The following is a 23485-nucleotide window of genomic DNA, read 5'->3' as shown; positions in this document are numbered from 1 at the left end:
ATAATTGGAATGGTGAAATTTTTACAGCTTGGGGCAGGTGTGTATGAGTGATAGACCTTTGAGTCATTCCTGAAAATGGACTAAAGGTTTGCTTAGAAAGTATGTGCATTCCAGTTTCTTCTTGTACACTGTAGCACGTGGTATGGGCAATCGGTGGATATTGTGAGTGCATCTTTAATAATTTTTTTCAATGAAAAATAGATATTTCGGTATTCAGAGACCTGGAAGAGGCTCTCCCTTATGATGGTCATTGACTCATTAGAGGAGTCAGTGACCTGCATGATGATATCAGCCAGTTTTTATTTGTTGTTTTTTCATATAATTTCTTTAGCAAGCATTTAAGTTTATTTAACAGCTGCCTTTTCAGTTATAATTTAGCCCATGTTCATATATACACCCTTAACCATACCCACATTCTAAATATGCTATAAGTATAGCAACTATGATAGAAAGTTTTCATTCCTGACTTTGGATTTTCTTTTTTAATATTCATTTTTTATTCATTTATAAATATAGATTGGACAGGGAAAGATGAAGATGATCAAGATATAAATGTCTGGGAAGACAATTGGGATGATGATAATGTTGAAGATGATTTTAGCCAACAACTTAGGTGAGAAATTTTTTTTTATTGTTCTTCTTCTGTTTCTTCACGTTTCATACATCTGATATATGCCTGTATTTCCTTCAGTTTTAACTACTGACTTATAGCCCGCCTCTGCCGTTTTCATCAGGGAACCAGAGCAAGCAATGAAAAGTCAGCTACTGCAACAGACTCAGCTCAACTTCCAGAAGAACAACAACCCAAGATCAGAAGAAATTAAGGTGGTCACCATCAATATAAGGAGTATTAATGGAAAGGAAATCAAGCTGCCAGAAAAACTGGAAAAATACCAGTGTGGAAATAGTTAACACAAAAAAAAACAGGTAAGATCTTACTAAATAAGTATAGGATGTTATATTCAGGCAATAATGATCAAGGAAAGGAAGAAATAGCAATAGCATTCAACAACAAACATGGAGATAAACTTCTTGATTGGAAGGCACTTTCAAGCAGAGTTATGTGGACAAACTTCAAAATGGGGAAATGGAACTTATTTGTGCCTATGGTCCCACAGAACGATCTCCGTAGGAAGGAGAGGAATTTTTTTAGTCATTAGAGCAAACAGCTGAAAAAGAAAATGGAAAAAGTTGTACTTGTTGGAGATCTAGGAAGTGAATAACAATAGGCATATAGAAATGTTTCTATTTAGCATATGGACTAGTCATTACTAACACCATGCTCCAACACATGGACGTGCACAAGTTCACATGGAGAGAAGACAAGAGAAATAAAAGGAAAAAACCCAGAAAACATTGATTCAGCTAGAGAGGTATGTGGTGAAGTTGTCTGCCATGATAGACTGCTTCTTTCTAGTTAAAGAAGCAGTCCTAGAAAAGAAGAAAGAAAACAGAAACTTCCTAGTAAGTCGGCAGTGGCCTCAAAGAATATAGAGAAAAAAGTAAGAACTAAGCTATGTATGAAAGTAGCTAAACAAAACGCATGGGAAGAATTTGAGAAGAATATAGAATGTAAATATCAAGACAGTGGCAAAATGTTCTGGAGGCTATTGAAAAAGCTTAGAAATGCAGGGAAAAAACTACTGTAAAAGGAATCAGGGATAAAGGTAACATGAAAACTGAAGATAAGGATATACTAGATCCTTAGTCAGCAGATGTCCTCAAAGAATATAGAGAAAAAAGTAAGAGCTAAGCTATGTGTGAAAGTAGCTAAACAAAACTCATAGGAAGAATTTGAGAAGAATATAGAATATAAATATCAAGACAGTGGCAAAATGTTCTGGAGGCTATTGAAAAAGCTTAGAAATGCAGGGAAAAAACTACTGTAAAAGGAATCAGGGATAAAGGTAACATGAAAACTGAAGATAAGGATATTATACTAGATCCTTAGTCAGCAGATGTCCTCAAAGAATATAGAGAAAAAAGTAAGAGCTAAGCTATGTGTGAAAGTAGCTAAACAAAACTCATAGGAAGAATTTGAGAAGAATATAGAATATAAATATCAAGACAGTGGCAAAATGTTCTGGAGGCTATTGAAAAAATTTAGAAATGGAGGAAAAAACTACTGTAGAAGGAATCAGCGATAAAGGTAACATGAAAACTGAATATAAGGATATACCCTCTGGAGTAATTACTTTGGAAGACTTAAAGGAAACAAGTAGTGATAGAACTAGTATAACATTTTCAAGAGAAATGCAAACAGAAGTATATATTAATACATAAAGTAGAAAAAGCCATCAAATATTTAAAATGTGGCAAGGCAGCTGGAGTAGATGATATTCAACCAGAAATGTTCAATCATCATCAAATTCCAGCCATGTACAGGATATAATACCACTATATGAAAAATTTACATCATTACTAACTTCCTATCTGCAATTTTCTTCCAAATCAATTTGTTACCTGTCAAAGCTACAACATTGACAGATCTTATATTTCTACCTTCTAAGGTACCATTTTTACCATATCAATCCACCTCTATCTTGGTTTTCCTCTGGGTCTTTTTTCTGCCAACCTGAAAAAAGAACATTTGTTTTCCTAATCTTTCCTCTCCCATTGTTTAAGTGACCATACCACCTCAGATTAGCTCTGCTAACACATTCCTGGATGCTAACAACATCAAGTTCTTTCCTGATATCCTCGTTTTTAATACAATATTGCCATTGATGCCATCTGTTCATGTCCCTAATCTTTCTCAGGACTATCATATCTGTGATCTCTAGTCTTTGGTCAAGTGTTGTATTTCTAACCCAGCTCTTGGATCCATAAGTTAAAATTGGTTTGGACACTGTCTTGTATACAACTAACTTAGTAGTCTGACTAATTTCTTTCATATTCCCTATGAATTTATTCAGTTGACTTCTTACCATACAGCTTTGTTGATTCTGTTGTCTAATTCTGTTTAATTTACCATCTTCACTAAAAATCATGCCTAAGTAGCTGAAATGTTTTACTAGTTCTATAAGTTCTCCATTCAAAATACAGTTCATATTTTCAATGCCTCTGCCTATTTTCTTTATCTTTGTCTTGTTATTGCTGACCTTCATGCCATATCTATTATAATAGTTATTCAATTTAGTCGGGGAATCTTGCAGACTTGTAGAAGATTTATTGAGAAGTATAACATCATCCACATAAATCAAAGAGCTGAGATTAACTTCTTCAATTTTGATATCAGGTTTAATACCACATTCCTTCATAATGTGATCCATATAGATAATGAATAACAGAGGGGATAATGTACATCCTTGTCTGCCACCAGATTTAACATTAAACCATCTTCCTGTACTTCCTTCAATTCTAACTGCTGACTTACAACTCAAATAGAGACTAAATATTGCTTGATATAATGCCCCATTGACACCATATAACTGTAGCGTATTGAATAGCTTCTCTCTTAGCACCTTATCATATGCCTCTTCCAGATCTACAAAACTTAAATACATATCTTTGTTATATCCATGATTTCTTAACTATTTGTCATAAAATGAAAATCTGATACTGACACTCTCTATTTGGCCTGAAACCAGCTTGTTCATCACCAAGCTTTTCTTCCACAATCCTTCTCAACCAGTTTCTCAAGTATACTGACATAAATCTTACCAGTAACACTCAGTAGAAAAATACCTCTGTAATTCTCTTCAGTTTTATTGTCTTTTTTTATATATGGTACTACGAGAGCTCTACTCCATTCATCTGGAATTTGTCCCTCTGTCCAGACCTCCTCAACTACACAGTGCAGCCACTGTAAGACTTTTATACCTCCATACGTGAGCATTTCTGGTTGAATATCATCTACTCCTGCTGCCTTTTCACATTTCATGCCTTTGGTGGCGGTTTCTATTTCAAGTATGGATATGTATTATTCCTGACTGCATGCTTGCTGAGTGTTTTTTACCAATGTGCTATCACTGATTATTTCCTTTAGCAATTTTTCAAAGTAATTACTCCATCCTTCAAGGATATCTTTTTTCTCCAGTCTTCATGTCACCTTTATCATATCTAATTCTGTTTATGGCACTCCTTCCTCCATTTCTGAGCTTCTTCAACAACCATAATATCTTAACACCTTCTTAATATTGATTTTCTATGTTCTTATCAAAATCTTCCCATGACTTTTGTTTAGCTAGTTTTATACAGTGTTTAGCTTTCTTACATTTGTCTCTGTATTCTTTAAGTGCACAAGCAGTCTTATTTGCCAGGAACTTTTATATGCTTTCTTCTTTTCTTTCACTGTCTCTTTAGCTTCCTGTGTCTACCATGGAGTTCTGATTTTTCTATCCTTGCAGACAACCTCATCACCTGTCTCTCTTTCTGAATCAATCAATGTTTTCTTCAGAGCTTGACCTTGAATCTCCAAGATTTGATTCCTGTTCTCAAACTCTTTCATTTTTTCTTCAATCATGTTTGTACATTTTAGTCTACAGTTCACATCTGAGAACTGCTCAACTTTTATTCGCTTTAAAACTTTCTTACATGTTCTTCTTTTCAATATGTAATTGAATTTTATCCTGCTCAAGATTAAATGGAGATCACTTCCAATTTCAAATCCTTTGTATATTCTGGTGTCCTACACCAGTGAAAAAACATCACTATCAACAATAACATGGTGAATGAGACTTTTCTTATTCCTTTCTCTTCTCTCCATGTGAATTTGTGCACATTTTTATGTTGGTTTTGTGTTAGTAATAACCAGTCCATGTCCTGAGCAGAAATCCAACAGATATTTGCCATTATTATTAACTTTGCTCTTTTCTCCAAATTTTCCCCAAATATTTTTGTATGTCTGACAATCATTTCCTACTCTATTTAGATCCCCAACAAGGACCAACTTTTCCTTTTTCACTGTGTCAGCTGCTTTCTCTAAAACCTCAAAAAATTCCTCCACTTCTACTTTAGCAGAACCTTCTGTAGGGCCATAGCAAAAAAGTCTCATTGTCCAGTTCCCCATTCTGATATTTGCACACATCACTGTACTTGAAATTGCCTGCCATTCAAGAAGATTAGCCTTGCATTTAGTGTTGAATACAATGGCTACTCCTTCTTTTCCTTGATTGTCATTGCCTGAATATAACATTTTGTATTCATTGCTCATAAAGATCTTACTAGTTTTTGTCTTTTCTGTTTCAGTCATCCCTATTATGTCGATCTGGTATTTATCCAATTCCTCAGCTAGCTCTATTTCTTTGCAATTCAGGCTTCTTATATTGATATTACCGATCTTCAATTCTGGTGATATTGAGTTGGGGTGTGTTTTAGAATTTTATTCCAGTAGCTGACTTTTCCGTTTGCACTGATTCCCTGGCAAAAACAACGGTATGAAATTCTGTCATGTACCATTATTTAATATTATGGTTGAAACCAATAAGAATACAATTTAGTTGATTAAATCCCAAATTGCCAGCCCATTCTCGTTCGTTTATTATCTGGGTAGATACCTAACAGGTTGCACCACGAGAAGTTGAGGATTGGACATTAGGTAAGAAGCTCTGGTTGGTTCTCTGCATTCCTTTAAAGGCTCTGTGGAAGTCTCCTCTTAATTATACAGCTTTGACCCTTAAGAACCCACAGAAGTGTTAAAATAGCAGGTATAAAAGTTTTGCAGTGCCTACATTTCATAATTCAGAGGGCCTGGTCAGAAAGTTGAATTGTAGATGATTGGTATAGAGCTTTCATTGTATCCATCTATAAAAATGAAAATAAAGCTGAATATGAGAATTACAGGGGAATTTCTTTACTAAGTCTTCTGGGTAAGATTTATGCAAGCATACTTGAAAAGAGGCTGATAAAAATTGCAGAAGAGAAACTGGGAGAAGAATAAGCTGGATTCAAGCTAGATAGTGGTTGTTATGATGAGATTTTCACTATGACATAATGGGAATATGACAAGGATCTATACTTAAATTTTGGGGATCTGAAAAGGTGCTTAAGGGTCAAAGCTATATAAGTGAGGGGAGACCTCCACATAGCCTTCAAAGGAATGCGGAGAATTGACTAGGACTTCTGACCTAATGTCCATTCCTCACCTTCTCATGGTACACCCTGTTAGGTACTGAATGGACGAGGATGGGATGCCACTTTGGGATTTAGCCGACCAAATTGTATTCTTATTAGAGCCTCTGCTACTAATGGCTCAGTTAAGTAAGTTTGAGCGCGGTTAGTAGTTGGAAGGGGACCAATCGTTCGATGCTGTTGGCACACTCTCCCTCGATGAGTCTTTGGACTCCCTGGAGGTGTCAAATAATAATAATAAAATACACATAAATCATCACACTCTCGTGCACATAGTTAAATAAAACACTCTTGAAAATTCATGTCTTGGAATAAATCTAAATTTTATATCACAGAATTTTAAATCTTAAACTTCAGTTACTTAATCTCATCTCTCTATTTATTACATATAAGAATTCATTCAAGACTTTCCTTAACAGTCCTATCCAATTTACACATTTTATCTCTTTCCTAAATCTGAACAAAACTTAAATAATTCTCTTTCAAACATGTATTACAAGTCACTGACATATTCTCTTTCAAATTTATCGGCCACAGTTCTAGGAATGTCTTTCAGCACACAATTCAGATCTTCACATTTAATTCACTAAATAGTAGACATAAAGTTCACCTTACCGGTTTACAGCATTTTCTCTCTGGGCCACTTCAGATCTTATATCAGACTACTACCTTGAATTTCCCTCTCGTACTTCGATTGGAATTCTTCACTCTTGTTTTCCACCATTAAAATCTGCTGGGCTTTCTTTTGTCTCTGACTGGTAGTTTCTCTTTGTCACACGACCATATTCTCCACTTACAAAGGGAACCACATGGAGGCAACCTACCAGCCGGACATTCTGTGGCACAGGTTTCAGCAGCAGGAAAATGTCTCAAAAGTCTGGTGCGTAGCAATACCATCACATTTAAACTACGCGCCGTTTCCTTCTGTCATCATATGCTCCTTGCATCTCCCAGCACATAGCGCCACTCGTGGCAACCTACTGAAACTCTTTGTAACTTTACAGTGGAATGAAGGGGGGGCGGGGAAGCACCTTTCTGCATAGCAGATATACCTAAGCTGGCTGTTTCACATTTAGTTTAGTATTTTAATTTTCTTTTGGCTAGCAAATGGTTAGTTGTTCACATACAAATTCCGACTAAGTAACTACTAAATTTTAAACACTGAAATTCCACAATACTAAATAAAATCATACTAGACAAAATTACTATATTATACAAGTTCCTTTATTTCTGGCGAATTATTAGAATTCTTAATTGAGCGATAATAATATTAAGTCTTCCAACATAACAGTGTGACGTTTGCAGCATCCAGGAATGCGTTAGCAGAGCTAATCTCAGGTGGTATGGTCACTTAAACAGAAAGGGCGAGGAAAGATTAGCAAAACAAGTGTTCTCTGCCAGGTTGGCAGGAAAACGATCCAGAGGAAGACCAAGATATAGGTGGATTGATACTGTACAAAGTGCCTTAGACGATAGAAATATAAGATCTGATAATGTTGGAGTCTTGACAAGTAACAGACTGATTTGGAGGAAAATTGTAGATAGGAAGTTAGTAATGATGTAAATTTTTCATGTAGTACTGTCATATCCTGTACACCCTTTGAGGGTACATGGCAGGAATTGATGATGATGATGGAAATATTCTGAGGAGAATAATATTTGTGAATATGTCAAAAAGCTCAGACCCAGAATGCATATTAACATCTGTGTATCGTTAATTTTCACACATCGAAAGTTTTCAACATTTGGGGAAGGGAATACCGCTGTTTATGACCGGTCATAAAAATTGCCTGCAAGCCGATTATAACAATGGGCGGCATATCCTCGCTTGTCAGAACTGAAGGAAATGACATCTATGTAGCAAATGTCAGTGACCAAGCGGCATGTTTTTAAACAGAAATGTTCATGAATTATAGTTAATTTTCACACATCGAAATCTTTCAACAATCGGGAAAGAGAATACCGCTGTTTATGACCGATCGTAAAAATTGCCTGCTAGCCGATTACAACAATGGGTGGCGTATCCTCTGTTCTCAAAACTGAAAGAAATAACATCTGTGTTGCAAATGTTAGTGACCAATCAGCAGGGAAGTATAAAGAAAATTTTTCCACTAAAGTTGAAGATCAAGGTAGTCTCTATCTGATTCTCAAATCTAGTAATACTGAATACTTTATTCACAAGTTCGTATTGTAGAGTGAAAGTTTCAAACTGTAATGCCTTGATTTTTTAAAAGTAATAGGCCTGCAGATATAAATTTTAATATGAATAAGAGACAAGGGAGGTGATTAAGGGTCAAAGCTGTATAACTGAGAGGAGACCTCCACACATAGCCTTTAAAGGAATGTGGAGAACCGACCAGGGCTTCTGACCTAATGTCCAATCCTCACCTTCTCATGGAGCACCCTGTTGGGTATTTACTTGGATACTGAACGAACGAGGATTGGCTGGCAATTTGGGATTTAGCCGACCAAATTGTATTCTTATTGGTTAAACCAAAATAAAAAATGATGGTACAACATGACAAAATTTCATGCCGGCTGGGGCATCGCCCGGTTAAAAAAGGCCTCCGTTGTTTTCGCCAGGGAACCAGGGCGAACAGCGAAAAGTCAGCTACTGGAACAAATCTGAAAACAAACCCCAACTCAACATCACCAGAGTTAAAGATCGGTACTATCAATGTAAGAAGCCTGAATGGCAAAGAAATGGAGCTAGCTGAGGAATTAGATAAGTACCAGATCGACATAATAGGAGTGACTGAAACAAAAAAGACCAAAACTGGTGAGATCTTTCTGAGCAATAAATACAAAATGTTATATTCAGGCAATGACAATCAAGGAAAAGAAGGAGTAGCCATAGTATTCAACACAAAATACGAGGCTAATCTTCTTGAATGGCAGTCAGTTTCAAGTAGAGTAATGTGGGCAAATATGAGAATGGAGAACTGGACAATGAGACTTATTTGTGCCTATGGTCCCACAGAAGGTTCTACTAAGGTAGAAGTGGGGGAATTTTTTGAGGCTTTAGAAAAAGCAACTGACACAATGAAAAAGGAAAAGTTGGTCCTTGTTGTGGATCTAAATAGCAGAGTAGGAAATGATTGTGAGACATACAAAAATATTTTGGGAAAATTTGGAGAAAAGAGCAAATCTAATAATAATGGCAAATATCTGTTGGATTTCTGCTCAGGACATGGACTGGTTATTACTAATACCATGTTCCAACATAAAAATGTGCACAAATTCACATGGAGAGAAGAGGCTAGGAATAAGAAAAGTCTCATTGACTATGTTATTGTTGATAGTGATGTTTTCTCTCTGGTGCAGGACACCAGAGTGTACAGAGGATTTGAAATTGGAAGTGATCACTATTTAGTCTTGAGCAGGATAAAATTGAATTTCATATTGAAAAGAATAACATGTAAGAAAGTTTTAAAGTGAATAAAAGTTGAGCAGCTCTCAGATGTGAACTGTAGACTAAAATACAGAAAGATTATTGAAAAGAAAATGAAAGAGTTTGAGAACAGGAATCAAACCTTGGAGATTCAGTGGCAAACTCTGAAGAAAACATTGATTGATTCTGCAAGAGAGGCATGTGGTGAGGTTGTGTGCAAGGATAAAAAAATCAGAACTCCCTGGTGGACACAGGAAGTTAAACAGGCAGTGAAGGAAAAGAAGAAAGCATATCAAAAGTTCCTGGTAAATAAGTCAGCTTTTACTCTTAGAGAATACAGAGACAAATTTAAGAAAGCTAAACAGTGTGTAAAACTAGCTAAACAAAAGTCATGGGAGGACTTTGGCAAGAATATAGAAAATAAATATCAAGAAGGTGGCAAAATATTCTGGAGGTTGTTGAAGCTTAGGAATGGAGGAAAGCGTGCTGTAAAAGGAATTAGAGATGATAAAGGTGACATGAAAATAGGAGAAAAAGATATCCTTGAAGTAGGGAGTAATTACTTTGAAAAACTGCTAAATGAAACAAGCAGTGATGACAGCACAGTGGTAAAAAACACTGAACAGACATGCAGTCAGGATTACATATCCATACTTGAAGTAGAAAAAGCCATCAAAGGCTTGAAATGTGGAAAGGCAGCAGGAGTAGATGATATTCGACCAGAAATGCTGAAGTATGTTGGTATAAGATTCTTACAGTTGCTGCACTTCATAGTTCACAAAGCCTGGACAGAGGGACGAATTTCCGATGATTGGAGTAGAGCTCTCATAGTACCCATATATAAAAAGGGAAATAAAACTGAATGTGAGAATTAGAGGTATTTCCCTACTGAGTGTTCCTGGCAAGATCTATGCAAGTATACTTGAGAAACGGTTGAGAAGAATTGTGGAAGAAAAGCTTGGTGAAGAACAAGCTGGATTCAGGCCAAATAGAGGCTCTCAGGATCAGATCTTCACTTTACGACAAATAGTCGAGAAAGCATGGGAATATAACAAAGATCTGTATTTAAGTTTTGTCGATTTGGAAAAGGCATATGACAAGGTGCCAAGAGAGAAGCTATTCAATACGCTGCAGTTATATGGTGTCAATGGGGCATTATATCAAGCAATACTTAGTCTTTATTTGAGTTGTAAGTCAGCAGTTAGAATTGAAGGAAGTACAGGAAGATGGTTTAATGTTAAATCTGGTGTGAGACAAAGATGTACATTATCCCCTCTGTTATTCATTATCTATATGGATCACATTATGAAGGAATGTGGTATTAAACCTGATATCAAAATTGGAGATGTTAATGTCAGCTCTTTGCCTTATGCAGATGATGTTATACTTCTAAATAAATCCGCTACAAGTCTGCAAGATTCTCTGACTAAATTGAATAGCTGTTGTAATAGATATGGTATGAAGGTCAGCAATAAAAAGACAAAGACAATGAAAATAGGCAGAATCAGTGAAAATGTCAACTGTGTTGTGAAAGGAGAACCTGTGGAACAAGTAAAACATTTTAGCTACTTAGGCACAATTTTTACTGAAAATGGTAAATTAAATATAGAAATAGACAACAGAATCAGCAAAGCTGGTATGGTGGGAAGTGGATTGAATAAATTCATATGGAATAAGAAAGAAATTAGTCGGAACACTAAATTAGCTGTGTACAAGACAGTGTTCAAACCAGTTTTAACTTATGGATCTGAGAGCTGGGTCAGAAGTAAAACACTTGACCAAAGACTAGAGACCGCAGATATGAGAGTCCTGAGAAAGATTAGAGGCGTGAACAGATAGCATCAATGGCAATATCATATTAAAAATGAGGATATTAGGAAAGAACTTGACATTGCCAGCATCCAGGAATGCGTTAGCAGAGCTAATCTCAGGTGGTATGGTCACTTAAATAGAATGGGAGAGGAAAGATTAGCAAAACAAGTGTTCTCTGCCAGGTTGGCAGGAAAACGACCCAGAGGAAGACGAAGATATAGGTTGATTGATACGGTACAAAGTGCCTTAGACGATAGATATTATTGGAGCTTTATTAGCGTGGTTAGTGTACTAAAGTGTTTTATAACATAATCTATGTCGGGAAGTCGCCGCTAGATGAATTCGTAATGTGTAGTGTTCGTGCAAGCTCCAGATAAGATAAGTATCATTTTCAGTTATCGATACAAATTACTTAATATTGTGTAGTTTTTTTTGTTTGCCTTGCGTATTTAGTGCGTCTATTTTTGGTGTGTTATAACGTATAATTTGACAAAACACGTTGCAAATAAGGATGGCACCTGTGCAAAGGAAAATGGCGGCCAGTAATGAAGGTTCGCCATCGTTATCAAAGAACGGTAGCATAAAAGAAATGAGTCAGTGTACTAGCTATGAAATGTACGCTTTGCGGAGTGCGGTCGGAGTGTGGTTAGATGATAATAAAGGATTGAATGTGTGTAGAAAATGTAGGGAGAATGAGGAATTGAAGTGTATTTCGGATCGTGAGTGTGATATTTTAGTCAACCTTCAGAATGAAGGAAATAGGGATATGACAAGATCCGGCAAGGTTGTACATGAAAATTTTGAGAGTGTGAATGTAGAAAGTGTGAATGATAGTATAAATGGTTTCTCAGAGAACAAAAAAGATGTGATAGATGCATTGAGTGAGATCGCGTTGTTGAATAGTGCGATAGAAAGAGCAAAACAGCAGCTAGAGTGCATGAACAAAAGTTGACTGAATGAACCAACCAATAATAAAAGGTATGACAGGAAAAATAGACGTATGAATGTGAACATGAACAAAATGAAGGATAGAGTGCTGTATGGAGACTCGTTAGTACGAGGTGTGTTAGTAGAGGATTTGACAAAATCTTACCAACCTGGTGCGACCATAAAGGACGTAACTGCGTCTATTAGTGAGCAAAAGGAAAGGGTGAAAGAAATGATTGTTGTGGCAGGTACGAATGATTTGAAAGGAGATAAAATGGAAATGATAGAAGACCTGAATGAATTGTTTGAGGTAGCAAAAGAAAAGAGTGAGAGAGTTAGAATGATTAGTCTTTTGCCACGGTATGACAGTGATATGTTTAAAAGGAGGGCTATAATTGCGAATGAATTTATGCGTGGGTCATGTATGACGAGTGGTGTGGAATTTATGGATGTGTGGAGTGAGTTTGATGGGCGAAAGGATCTATATAACATGGATGGCTTGCATTTGAATGGTTACGGTGTAAGAAGACTTGAGAAAGTGTTGCTGAATGTAGTTGATGTGCAAATTCAGGGAAACTAGATTTGTTAGGGGGGGGGGAGTAGAGATACAGTCCTTATGGAGGCAGTTGAATGTAAGAATGAATATAATATGCCAGAGCAAATAAGGACAACAAATATGAGTGGGATAGTTAATATAAGGTATCAAGGTAGGGTTGGGGCTAATGGGGGTCTTAAATTCATGTACACTAATACTAGGAGTATTAGGAACAAGAAGGAAGAGTTTTTTGCCATGGTTGGCACTTCCAGACCACAGGTTATAGGTATTAGTGAAACATGGCTGACTGTAGATGATATAACTAGTGGGATTGAATGTGATGGGTATAGTGTGTTCAGGAATGACAGAGAGAATAAAATGGGGGGAGGAGTATTGTTGATGATAGCTGATGAGCTCCAGCCAAGGAGAATAGAAGTTGAATTGCAGGATAGAGAAAAGAGCACATTTGAGGCCATTTGGTGTGAGATTGTGGCTAGCAGAACTAAATATACAATTGGGTGCTGCTATAGACCAGGTGATGGAAAAGATGGTGGTGACAGTATGCACAAGCAAATAGAAGAAATGGGTGGAAGGAGGGTGATTATTATGGGAGATTTCAACTATGGTCGCATTGATTGGAGTGAGGAGAGGACACACGGGAGGAAGGAACTGGATTTTATGCGGTTATTAAGGGATAACTATCTGCGACAGCATGTAATGGAAAATACTAGGGGTCAGAGAGTGCTTGACCTAGTAATTACATCTGAGGATTTGGCTGTAACAAATATGACCACATTGCCACCAATCGGTGAGAGTGATCATAGGGTCTTAACTTGGGAGGTGGCTAAAGGTGTAGAATTTTCAATTAAGACAGGGTACATGTGCAATTATCGGGCTGGAAAGTATGACATGCTTAGGAGTTTGATTGGTTCAGTGCCATGGCATGTACAACTGCAAGGACTAGAAGTTGATAGTGCATGGGAGGTAGTTAAGAAGTGCTTGCATGAAGCAATGGCTGACTGTATACCTAGAGTCCGAATAATAAATCAAGTAGGGGTTAAATGGATGAATAACACCATTAAGCTTGAGTTGCAAAAAAAGAAACAAATATAGAGGGAATTTAAGGAGAAAGGTGACCGGCAGGCACATGAACGGTAAAAAGTGCATGCCAGAAGGGTAACAAGTGTGGTAAGAAAAGCAAAAAAGGATTACAAAAGAACATTGGACATGCAGGCTAAAGAGAATCCTAAACAGTTTTTTAGATATGTAGCAAGTAAAAGGAAAAATGTACATGGCAGATTGATTTTAAAGAATGCTGATGGTAGGGAGGTAACTGAATCAGTTGAGATAGTTGAGTTACTGAGTGAGCACTTTGCAAAAGTATATCATCCAGGTGGTGACATTGCAGAAACGAATAAACCAGTAGCTTATACGGGAATTGTGGTTAATGAAGTGGAGGTGAGTAGTCTATTGCATAACCTGAATGTCAATACATCTGTGGGATTGGATGGTATACCAGCTCGTGTTGTACGAGAAGCAGCTAAAGAATTGTCAGTACCCTTGACCATTTTGTTTAATTTGAGTCTCGGGTCTGGGTTAGTCCCGAGCGGGTGGAAAGAGGGGAAAATAGTTCCACTGCATAAAGGTGGTTCCAAGACTGCTGTTGTAAATTACCGACCGATTAGCATATCAGGAATCATTGTCAAGGTCTTAGAGAAATTAGCCAAGAAAAGAATACAGGATTGGATAGATGAAAATGGGATATTGTATGGGGGACAACATGGTTTTGTGAAGGGTAGATCATGCCTCAGTAACTTGCTCACATTTTATAACACAGTGACGGCTGAGCTGGATAGGGGTAATGGGTTTACAGTGATACTACTGGACCTTGCCAAGGCCTTTGATAGGATACCACATGGAACCCTAATCAGTAAACTGGAGCAGATGGGTATAGATATAGGGTTGGTGAGATGGATAAGAGGGTGGTTGAAGGAGACATATCAAAGAGTGGTTTATTCAGGAGTGGAGTCTAAAAGACGTCTTGTGACTAGTGGAGTGCCACAGGGCTCTGTTCTTGGACCACTGCTTTTCAATTTGTTCATCAATGATATTGGAAAGAATCTGAGAGGAAGTGTTTACTTGTTTGCTGATCATGATGCAAAGTTGGGTAGAGCAATTGTGAGTGCACAAGATGTCAAAATTTTACAGGATAGTTTGGAGGACTGGGCTAGGAAAAATGGATGTGAATTTAATGTGGCAAAGTGTAAGGTTATGCACTTTGGGGTGAAAAGAATAGCAGCAGTATATCGCATTGGTGGAATCATACTCCAGGAGATTGATGAGGCCAGGGATTTGGGAGTGTTGGTGGATAGGGAGTTGAAGTTTAGGGGGCACATTGCAAAAGTAACTAAAACAGCTCACCAAATCACTTGGCTTCTGAAAAATACTTTAACATGCAGAGACGAACAAGTTGTTGTTCCTCTGTATCGAGCCTTGATAAGACCCCATCTGGACTTCTGTGCCCAGCTATGGGCACCAGGGTTTCTTCGTGATGGGGAGGAAGTGGAGAGGGTCCAGAGACGAGTGACCAAGATGATAGCAGGTCTGTGGAATGAACCTTATGAGAATAGGTTGAAGATTTGTGGGTTGCAGAAATTGGACGATAGGCGAAGGAGGGGTGATATGATTGAGACATTCAAATTACTGAAGCGTTTTTATAAGATTGATCCAGAAGATATTTTTGAAAATATGACTGGTGGTGGGAGGACTAGGGGCCATGCATGGAAGCTGGGCAAGAGCGTGGTTGACAAGGGTGTTAGAGCTAGGTTCTTTACTTGGAGAGTGGTAAATGAGTGGAATAAGCTTCCAGAGTCTGTTGTGGGTGCTACGACCGTGAATGAGTTCAAGGCAAGGTATGATAGATACTGTGTGAATGTTGAATAGTTGTTCTTGACATGATGTTAGGGCCTCCCTCGATGAGTCTGTCGACTCCTTGGAATTTCCCGGAATAATAATAATAATAATAATAATGATAATGTTGGAGTCTTGACAAGTAATAGACTGATTTGGAGGAAAATTGTAGATAGGAAGTTAGTAATGATGTAATTTTTTCATGTAGTACTGTCATATCCTGTACACCCCTTGAGGGTACATGGCAGGAATTTGATGATGATGATGATGATAAGAGACAAGAGACTTTGTTTAATTTTAGTGTTAAGAAATCACTTAACACCAAAATTGAATATCAGGTGTTTTATTGAAGGTGTTTGTGATGCAACAGATAGCGATTCATTCACCATCAGCCTGTGAAGCGATCTCCAGGATGTACAGAAGGAGGGGAAAACATCTAGCACACAGGAGAGAAAGTCTGCATTCACTCATAAGTATTTATAATATAAATTTTTGGTGATTAGAATGGGATATATCAATGAAAATCAGCACAAATTAATTTAATGATGTTGGCCTGTGGGAACTACAATATGTTACAAGATTTCATTAGTCCAGTGATTGATAACTAATTTAAATGTAATTTATATTTGTCAACATGTCACACCATATACATAAGTGTACTAATACTCTTTATGATTATGCCATAGTTAATTATTAATATTGAAATGTGTTAATAATTAATTAATATATTACAAAATGACCAAGGTGTTCCGTTAAAATTTCAGGATTTGTGAAGTGTTCCGTTTTAGGAAAAGTTTGGGAAATGCTGCACTATGGTAATGTAGGATTTTTCTAAGGCATTTGATAGGATGCCACACGAAAGGCTGTTTCATAAACTCTAGAATGTGAGATTGGGATATACTCTTGACTTGGATCAGCAGATATTTGACAGACAGATATCAAAAACTGGTATACAGTGGGTGTGAATCTGCCAGATTTAAGGTGACCAGTGGTGTACTTCGAGGTTTAGTCCTTGGGCCATTATTGTTTAATCTATAAATTAATGACATCAGATGTGCAATTGTTTGCAGATTATGTGAAGATAAGAAGGCAATTGGGGATGCTACTGATGTTGAGCAATTACAAAATGATTTGAATAGACTGCAAATTTGGGCAAACAAAAATGGCTGTCAATTTAATATTGGTAAGTGTAAAGTTATGCACTTTGTGATTAGAGTTCCAGCAGCATATTAGTGGGATTATGTTACAAGAAACTAAAGAGGCAAGGGATCTTGGCATATTGGTGGATAGGAATTTAAAGTTTAAAGGTCACATAGCAATAATTGCAAATACAACTCAGAGTATAATTGCGATGTTGAAGCAGACATTGTAATGATAAGGAAGTCATTTTGCCTCTTTGATAAGACCACACCTTGATTATTGTGTGCAGTGCAGATTTGGTCTCCTGGATTCCATGAGGATAAAGAATCTGTGGAAAGGGTGCAAAGAAGAGTTACAATGATTATATCTAGATTATGAGGACATATTGCGAGTATGTGGATTGCAGCCTCTGTTAACCGGAGAAAGAGAGATGATATGATAGAGGTCTATAAACTTTTGAATGGGTGTTATAGGTTATCAAATGATAGAATTTTTCGTTATATGGAAGGTGGGGAGAGAACATGGGAGGCATTCATGGATATTAAATTTATTTGCAGTCAAGAAAGGGTAAGAGCTAGGTTTTTCTCCCAGAGAGCAGTTAATGAGTGCAATAATTCACTCTTACGGGTAGTGAGTGCATCTAGTGTGAATGAATTTAAAGGAAGGTATGATAGCTGGTTTGGGTGATTTATATCCTCCCTTGATGAGTCCTTGACTCCCTGGAGGTGTCAGATAATAGTAGCCTGACATCTCCCCTTGAAGGTATATATATATCAGGAAATTGATGATTTACAGCTCTGCTGACAAACAGTGGTAATTGCAAAAGGACCGATTAGTTGCAAATTAGACTGAATTGAAAAATATTAGACCAAGTAATGAAATTTAAATACTTAGGAATAACTGTGAAAAGTGAAAGTATATGTGTGATGAAGTAAAAGAACAATCCCTGAAAGGTAATAAAATATCAGAATGTCTAAATCAATCATCATCATCATCAATTTCCTGCCATGTACCCTCAAGGGGTGTACAGGATATGATAGTACTACATGAAAAAATTAGATCATTACTAACTTCCTATCTACAATTTTCCTCCAAATCAGTCTGTTACTTGTCAAGCAACGTTATCAGATCTTATATTTCTGTCGTCTAAGGCACTTTGTACTGTATCAATCAACCTATATCTTGGTCTTCCTCTGGGTCGTTTTCCTGCCAACCTGGCAGAGAAAACTTGTTTTGCTAATCTTTTCTCTCCCATTCTATTTAAGTGACCATACCACCTGAGATTCGCTCTGCTAATGCATTCCTGGATGCTGACAATGTCAAGTTCTTTCCTAATATCCTCGTTTTTAATAAGATATTGCCATTGATGCCATCTGTTCACGTCTCTAATTTTTCTCAGGACTCTCATATCTGCGGTCTCTAGTCTTTGGTCAAGTGTTTTGCTTCTGACCCAGCTCTCAGATCCATAAGTTAAAACTGGTTTGAACACTGTCTTGTATACAGCTAATTTAGTGTTCCAACTAATTTCTCTCTTATTCATATGAATTTATTCAATTGACTTCCCACCATACCAGCTTTGTTGATTCTGTTGTCTATTTCTATATTCAATTTGCCATCTTCAGTAAAAATCGTGCCTAAGTAGCTGAAATGTTTTACTTGTTCCACAGGTTCTCCATTCACAACACAGTTGACATTTTCACTGATTCTGCCTATTTTCATTGTCTTTGTCTTTTTATTGCTGACCTTCATACCATATCTATTACAACAGTTATTCAATTTAGTCAGAGAATCTTGCAGACTTGTAGCGGATTTATTTAGAAGTATAACATCATCCGCATAAAGCAAAGAGCTGACATTAACATCTCCAATTTTGATATCATGTTTAATACCACTTTCCTTCATAATGTGATCCATGTAGATAATGAATAACAGAGGGGATAATGTACATCCTTGTCTGACACCAGATTTAACATTAAACCATCTTCCTGTACTTCCTTCAATTCTAACTGCTGACTTACAACTCAAATAAAGACTAAGTATTGCTTGATATAATGCCCCATCGACACCATATAACTTTATCGTACTGAATAGCTTCTGTCTTGGCACCTTGTCATATGCCTTTTCCAAATCGACAAAACTTAAATACAGAACTTTGTTATGTTCCCATGTTTTCTCGACTATTTGGTGTAAAGTAAAGATCTGATCCTGACAGCCTCTATTTGGCCTGAATCCAGCTTGTTCTTCACCAAGCTTTTCTTCCACAATTCTTCTCAAACGTTTCTCAAGTATACTTGCATAGATCTTGCCAGGAACACTTAGTAGGGAAATACCTCTGTAATTCTCACATTCAGTTTTATTTCCCTTTTTATATATGGGTGCTGTGAGAGCTCTACTCCAATCATCGGGAAATACCTCTGTCCAGGCTTTCTTAACTATGCAGTGCAGCCACTGTAAGACTTTTATACCACCATACTTCAGCATTTCTGGTCAAATATCATCCACTCCTGCTGCCTTTCCACATTTTAAGCCTTTGATGGCTTTTTCTACTTCAAGTAAGGATATGTATTCCTGACTGCATGTCTGTTCAGTGTTTTTTACCACTGTGCTGTCATCACTGCTTCTTTCATTTAGCAGTTTTTCAAAGTAATTACTCCATACTTCAAGGATATCCTTTTCTTCCGTTTTCATTTCACTTTTATCATCTCTAATTCCTTTTACAGCACTGTTTCCTCCATTCCTAAGCTTCTTCAACAACCTCCAGAATATTTTGTCACCTTCTTGATATTTATTTTCTATATTCTTGCCAAAGTCCTCCCATGACTTTTGTTTAGCTAGTTTTACACAGTGTTTAGCATTCTTGCATTTGTCTCTGTATTCTCTAAGAGCACAAGCTGACTTATTTGCCAGGAACTTTTGATATGCTTTCTTCTTTTCCTTCACTGCCTCTTTAACTTCCTGTGTCCACCATGGAGTTCTAATTTTTCTCTCCTTGCAGACAACTTCACCACATGCCTATCTAGCTGAGTCAATCATGGCTTTCTTCATGGCTTGCCACTGAATGTCCAAGGTCTGATTCCTGTTCTCAAACTCTTTCATATTTTCTTAAATAATCTTTGTGTATTTTAGTCTACAGTTCACATCTGAGAGCTGCTCAACTTTTATTCGCTTTAAAACTTTCTTACATGTTATTCTTTTCAATATGAAATTCAATTTTATCCTGCTCAAGGCTAAATAGTGATCACTTCCAATTTCAAATCCTCTGTACACTCTGGTGTCCTGTACCAGGGAGAAAACATCACTATCAACAATAACATAATCAATGAGACTTTTCTTATTCCTTGTCTAATCAACTATATTGAAAAATAAAGATCTAACAAAAGAAACAAAAGTAAGACTATATAATTCAGTAGTTTGATCAGTATTGATGTATGCATGTGAAAGAAGGATAGAAACATCAAAAATACAACTGATAAATACAACATGTGAAATGAAAACATTAAGAAAAATTAACAAAATTTGATAGAATAAAAAATGAAATTTGTGAAGAATGTCAACTGCAACCCATGGACACATGGATGAAAAAGAGTAGATTAGAATGGAATCAACATGTTAATAGGATGCACCCAAAAAGAATAGTTAAACTAGCAGAAGACTGGAAATCAAATACACAGACTATTTGGTAGATCAAGAAAGCGCTGGACAGACTGACTGCTTCGAATATTAGAGTTGCAAGATATACAGCAGAGATATAGACTGTATATTGCTTGATATGTGTCCCATTTATACGAAATAACTTGTTTCGAACAGCTTCTCTCTCGGCACAATTTTTCTTAGCCTTTTCTCAAGTCTGCTTTTATAAATCTTATCAGGAAATTCTTCTGTATTTCTCATTGCTTTATTTCCTTTTTTTATATATAAATAGATGTGTACTATGAGAGCATAATATCCTAGAACGTTGTACTTAATTTTATTTTATAAATTTTTAATTAAAACAGTTGATTTCATTAATCAAAGAAAATTTAATTCTCCTATATGACATGTTTCCAGTTTATTTATTTTGAATGAAAGTCTCTGGTATGTAATTTTGAAATACTGATTTTGCATGAAACCATTTTTAAGTGATTCTCCAGAATATAATGAAGGAGTTAACAAAGATTTTTTTTTATAAATAAATTTCCAAACTGTGCACATTTTTATGTTGAGTCCATACATTAGAGGTTGGTTAATCAACCTATAGTACATTAATACCATGCATGGGTAGTGGGTTGTGAAAGTAGAAAGAGAAACTTATTTACATTTCATTTAAAAGCCTGTATATTGCATTCCTTAGGAAACACATAAGTTGGAAGACTGTTCCACAATACAGCAATAGCACTGTCGATTTCTGCAACACATGTTGCAGAAATCAAATGCCTCTATGAAAGTTAAGAGTGAGTTGGTAAGAGATAGGTTATTAATCAGTCTATTGCAAAATGAGTCAAGCATTTTAGGGATCCATCCCAAATGCGAGAGCAGTATTCAATAGCCTGGTGGTTTTGTGATTTGTTGCAGTGAAGTAATGTTCTGAATGAAAGAGAAATCTTAGTGTTTTGGAATCCGAGGAGACGATGGTTGTAATGTGTTTATGCCAGGAGAGACTTGATGTCAGATGATTCCAAGAAGAGCAACCTCATCTTGTCTAGAAATTTGAGTGTTGTCAAGGATAATACTAGAATAAAATGATTCTTTTTCGTGGGAAATAAGGTAGAACTGGGTTTTGCTAGTATTGAAATAGACGAGGTTATCTGAACACCATTTAAAGATGGCATGGAGATCACTATTGAGGGCAGTGGTGGTTGATGTTCTGTAGGTTGAGGCAATTTGTGTAGAGCAAGGTTTGTCAAATGAAAGGGAGGAGTGTAATGTACTATCATCAGCATAACTGTATTGGGTTGAAGGTCAAAAGTAGGTCATTGATGTATAGAAGGAAGAGGGTTATTGAGAGAACAGAACCTTTTTGAGCCCCAACATTAATCGAATGGTGAGAGGATAGATAATCATCTACCATCAAACATAGCATGTGTCCAGTCAGAAAGCTAGCAATCCAATTACAGAAGGTCATGGGAGAGACCAAACAAGTTTGCATAGTAGGCTTTTGTGCCAGACCCAGTCAAAAGCTTTGTAGATATCAAATGCAACCACTTGAGATTCACCAGACTTCTCCATTGCATTTGTTCCGAGATGGCTGATATATGAGTAGATCTCCTGTCGATTGTTCAGTAACAGAATCCATAATGGTAGTCATTTATTAGCTGAGTGCATTCAAGTTAGTGTAGGAGTTGAGAATTGATGGTTCTCAGTCACCTCGGTAATGGAGAGTTTTCTCCATTACCGAGGTGACTAAGATAGATGGTAGTTTGATGCACTAATTTATCACCCTTCTTGGAGATGGGTTGAACATGCGAGGGTACTCTGAAAAGTTCTCGACCTAACAAAAAAAAAATAAATTATTATTTATTTTTTTTCAAATTCAAAATTATTTTTATTTTTCAACTTAATCTCCCTTAAAACTAATACATTTATTCCAGCGATGCTCCAGCATCATTATCCGTCCCTGTAGTGGTTCTCAGTAAGATCTGCAAAATATCCCTCTACAGCTGCAATCACCCCTTGATTCAAAGGAAAACGTTGACCAGCGAGGAAGAGTTTTAGTTTTGGAAGCGATAGAAGTCAGAGGGAGCCAAATCTGGGAAATAGGGTGGATGTTCCAACAATTCACAGTACAGATCCCTTAATTTTCCTATTGCCAAAACACCTTTGTGGCAGGTGCATTGTCCTGATGAAAGATGGTTTTTTCCCTTCTGCAAACCGGGTCTTTTCTCATGAATTTTTTCGTGTAGTCTGGTTAAAAGTTCGGAATAATATTCCCCGGTTATTGTTTTACCCTTTTCAAGATAATTAATAAACAAAATGCCTTTAGCATCCAAAATCACCCATGTGATTTTGGATGCTAAAGTCACAATGCTAAAGATGCTAAAGTCAGGACCTTTCGTGCTGATGGAACCAACTTTGTCTTTTTGTGGTGCTGAACAAATGGCTTTTGTTCACTGTTTTGACTGCTGTTTGGATTCTGATGTGTAATGGTCAATCAAAGTCTCATCCATTGTAACAAAATCAGTTTTATTCTTGTTAAAACACTCTAAGTACTGTTCAGAGATTTTCATACGAGTGCGTTTTTGATCTACTGTGAGCAAACACAGCACCCATCTTGCACAAAGCTTTTTCATTTGCAATTCTTCATGCAAAATATATCCTACATGTTCTTTTGAAATGCCTACAGTCTGAGCAATTTCACACACCTTTGACTCACCGGTCATCCAATATGCACTTGATCAGTGATTTCTGGTGTTACACTTTTTGGATTTCCTTCACATGGATCATCTTCAAGGCTGGTACGGCCATGTTTAAACTCAGCTGCCCATTTCTAATTGTCAAAACTGAAGGAGAAGAGTGCCTATAAACTTTTATTAATTTCTAATGAATTTCTTTTGGCGTTAAACCTTCTTTCACAAAGAATTTTATAACTACACGATACTCAATTTTATCCATTTCAATAGATACAGACAACACTTTTGCTTCAGACAGCCGTATAAAACCAACTACTTGATAGAATGACTTGCAATTTCATATGGTTGCTTATGACAGATGTACCAACTTAT

The 23485-nt window shown here is 36.7% G+C and overlaps 1 protein-coding gene across 3 annotated transcripts in view; it reads left to right on the top strand.

The window, feature by feature from the left end:
- Sem1 (Suppressor of exocyst mutations 1) overlaps positions 1–23485 on the top strand; it is a 46494-nt gene that overhangs the window by 13416 nt on the left and 9593 nt on the right. For 2 of the 3 annotated variants that reach the window (XM_090409888.1, XM_090409879.1), the window contains exon 2: positions 517–613. In XM_090409888.1, the coding sequence (XP_090266014.1) occupies positions 517–613 (97 nt within the window). Of the gene's footprint in view, positions 1–516; positions 614–734; positions 919–23485 lie in introns of those variants that run through there. The other variant, XM_090409871.1, reaches the window with a different exon arrangement.

Source organism: Typopeltis vanoorti, chromosome 2, assembly GCF_054136105.1.
Source record: "Typopeltis vanoorti isolate ZY-2024b chromosome 2, IOZ_Tvanoo_1.0, whole genome shotgun sequence".
NCBI lineage: Eukaryota > Metazoa > Arthropoda > Arachnida > Uropygi > Thelyphonidae > Typopeltis > Typopeltis vanoorti.
This window is presented reverse-complemented; position numbering and strand designations above follow the sequence as displayed.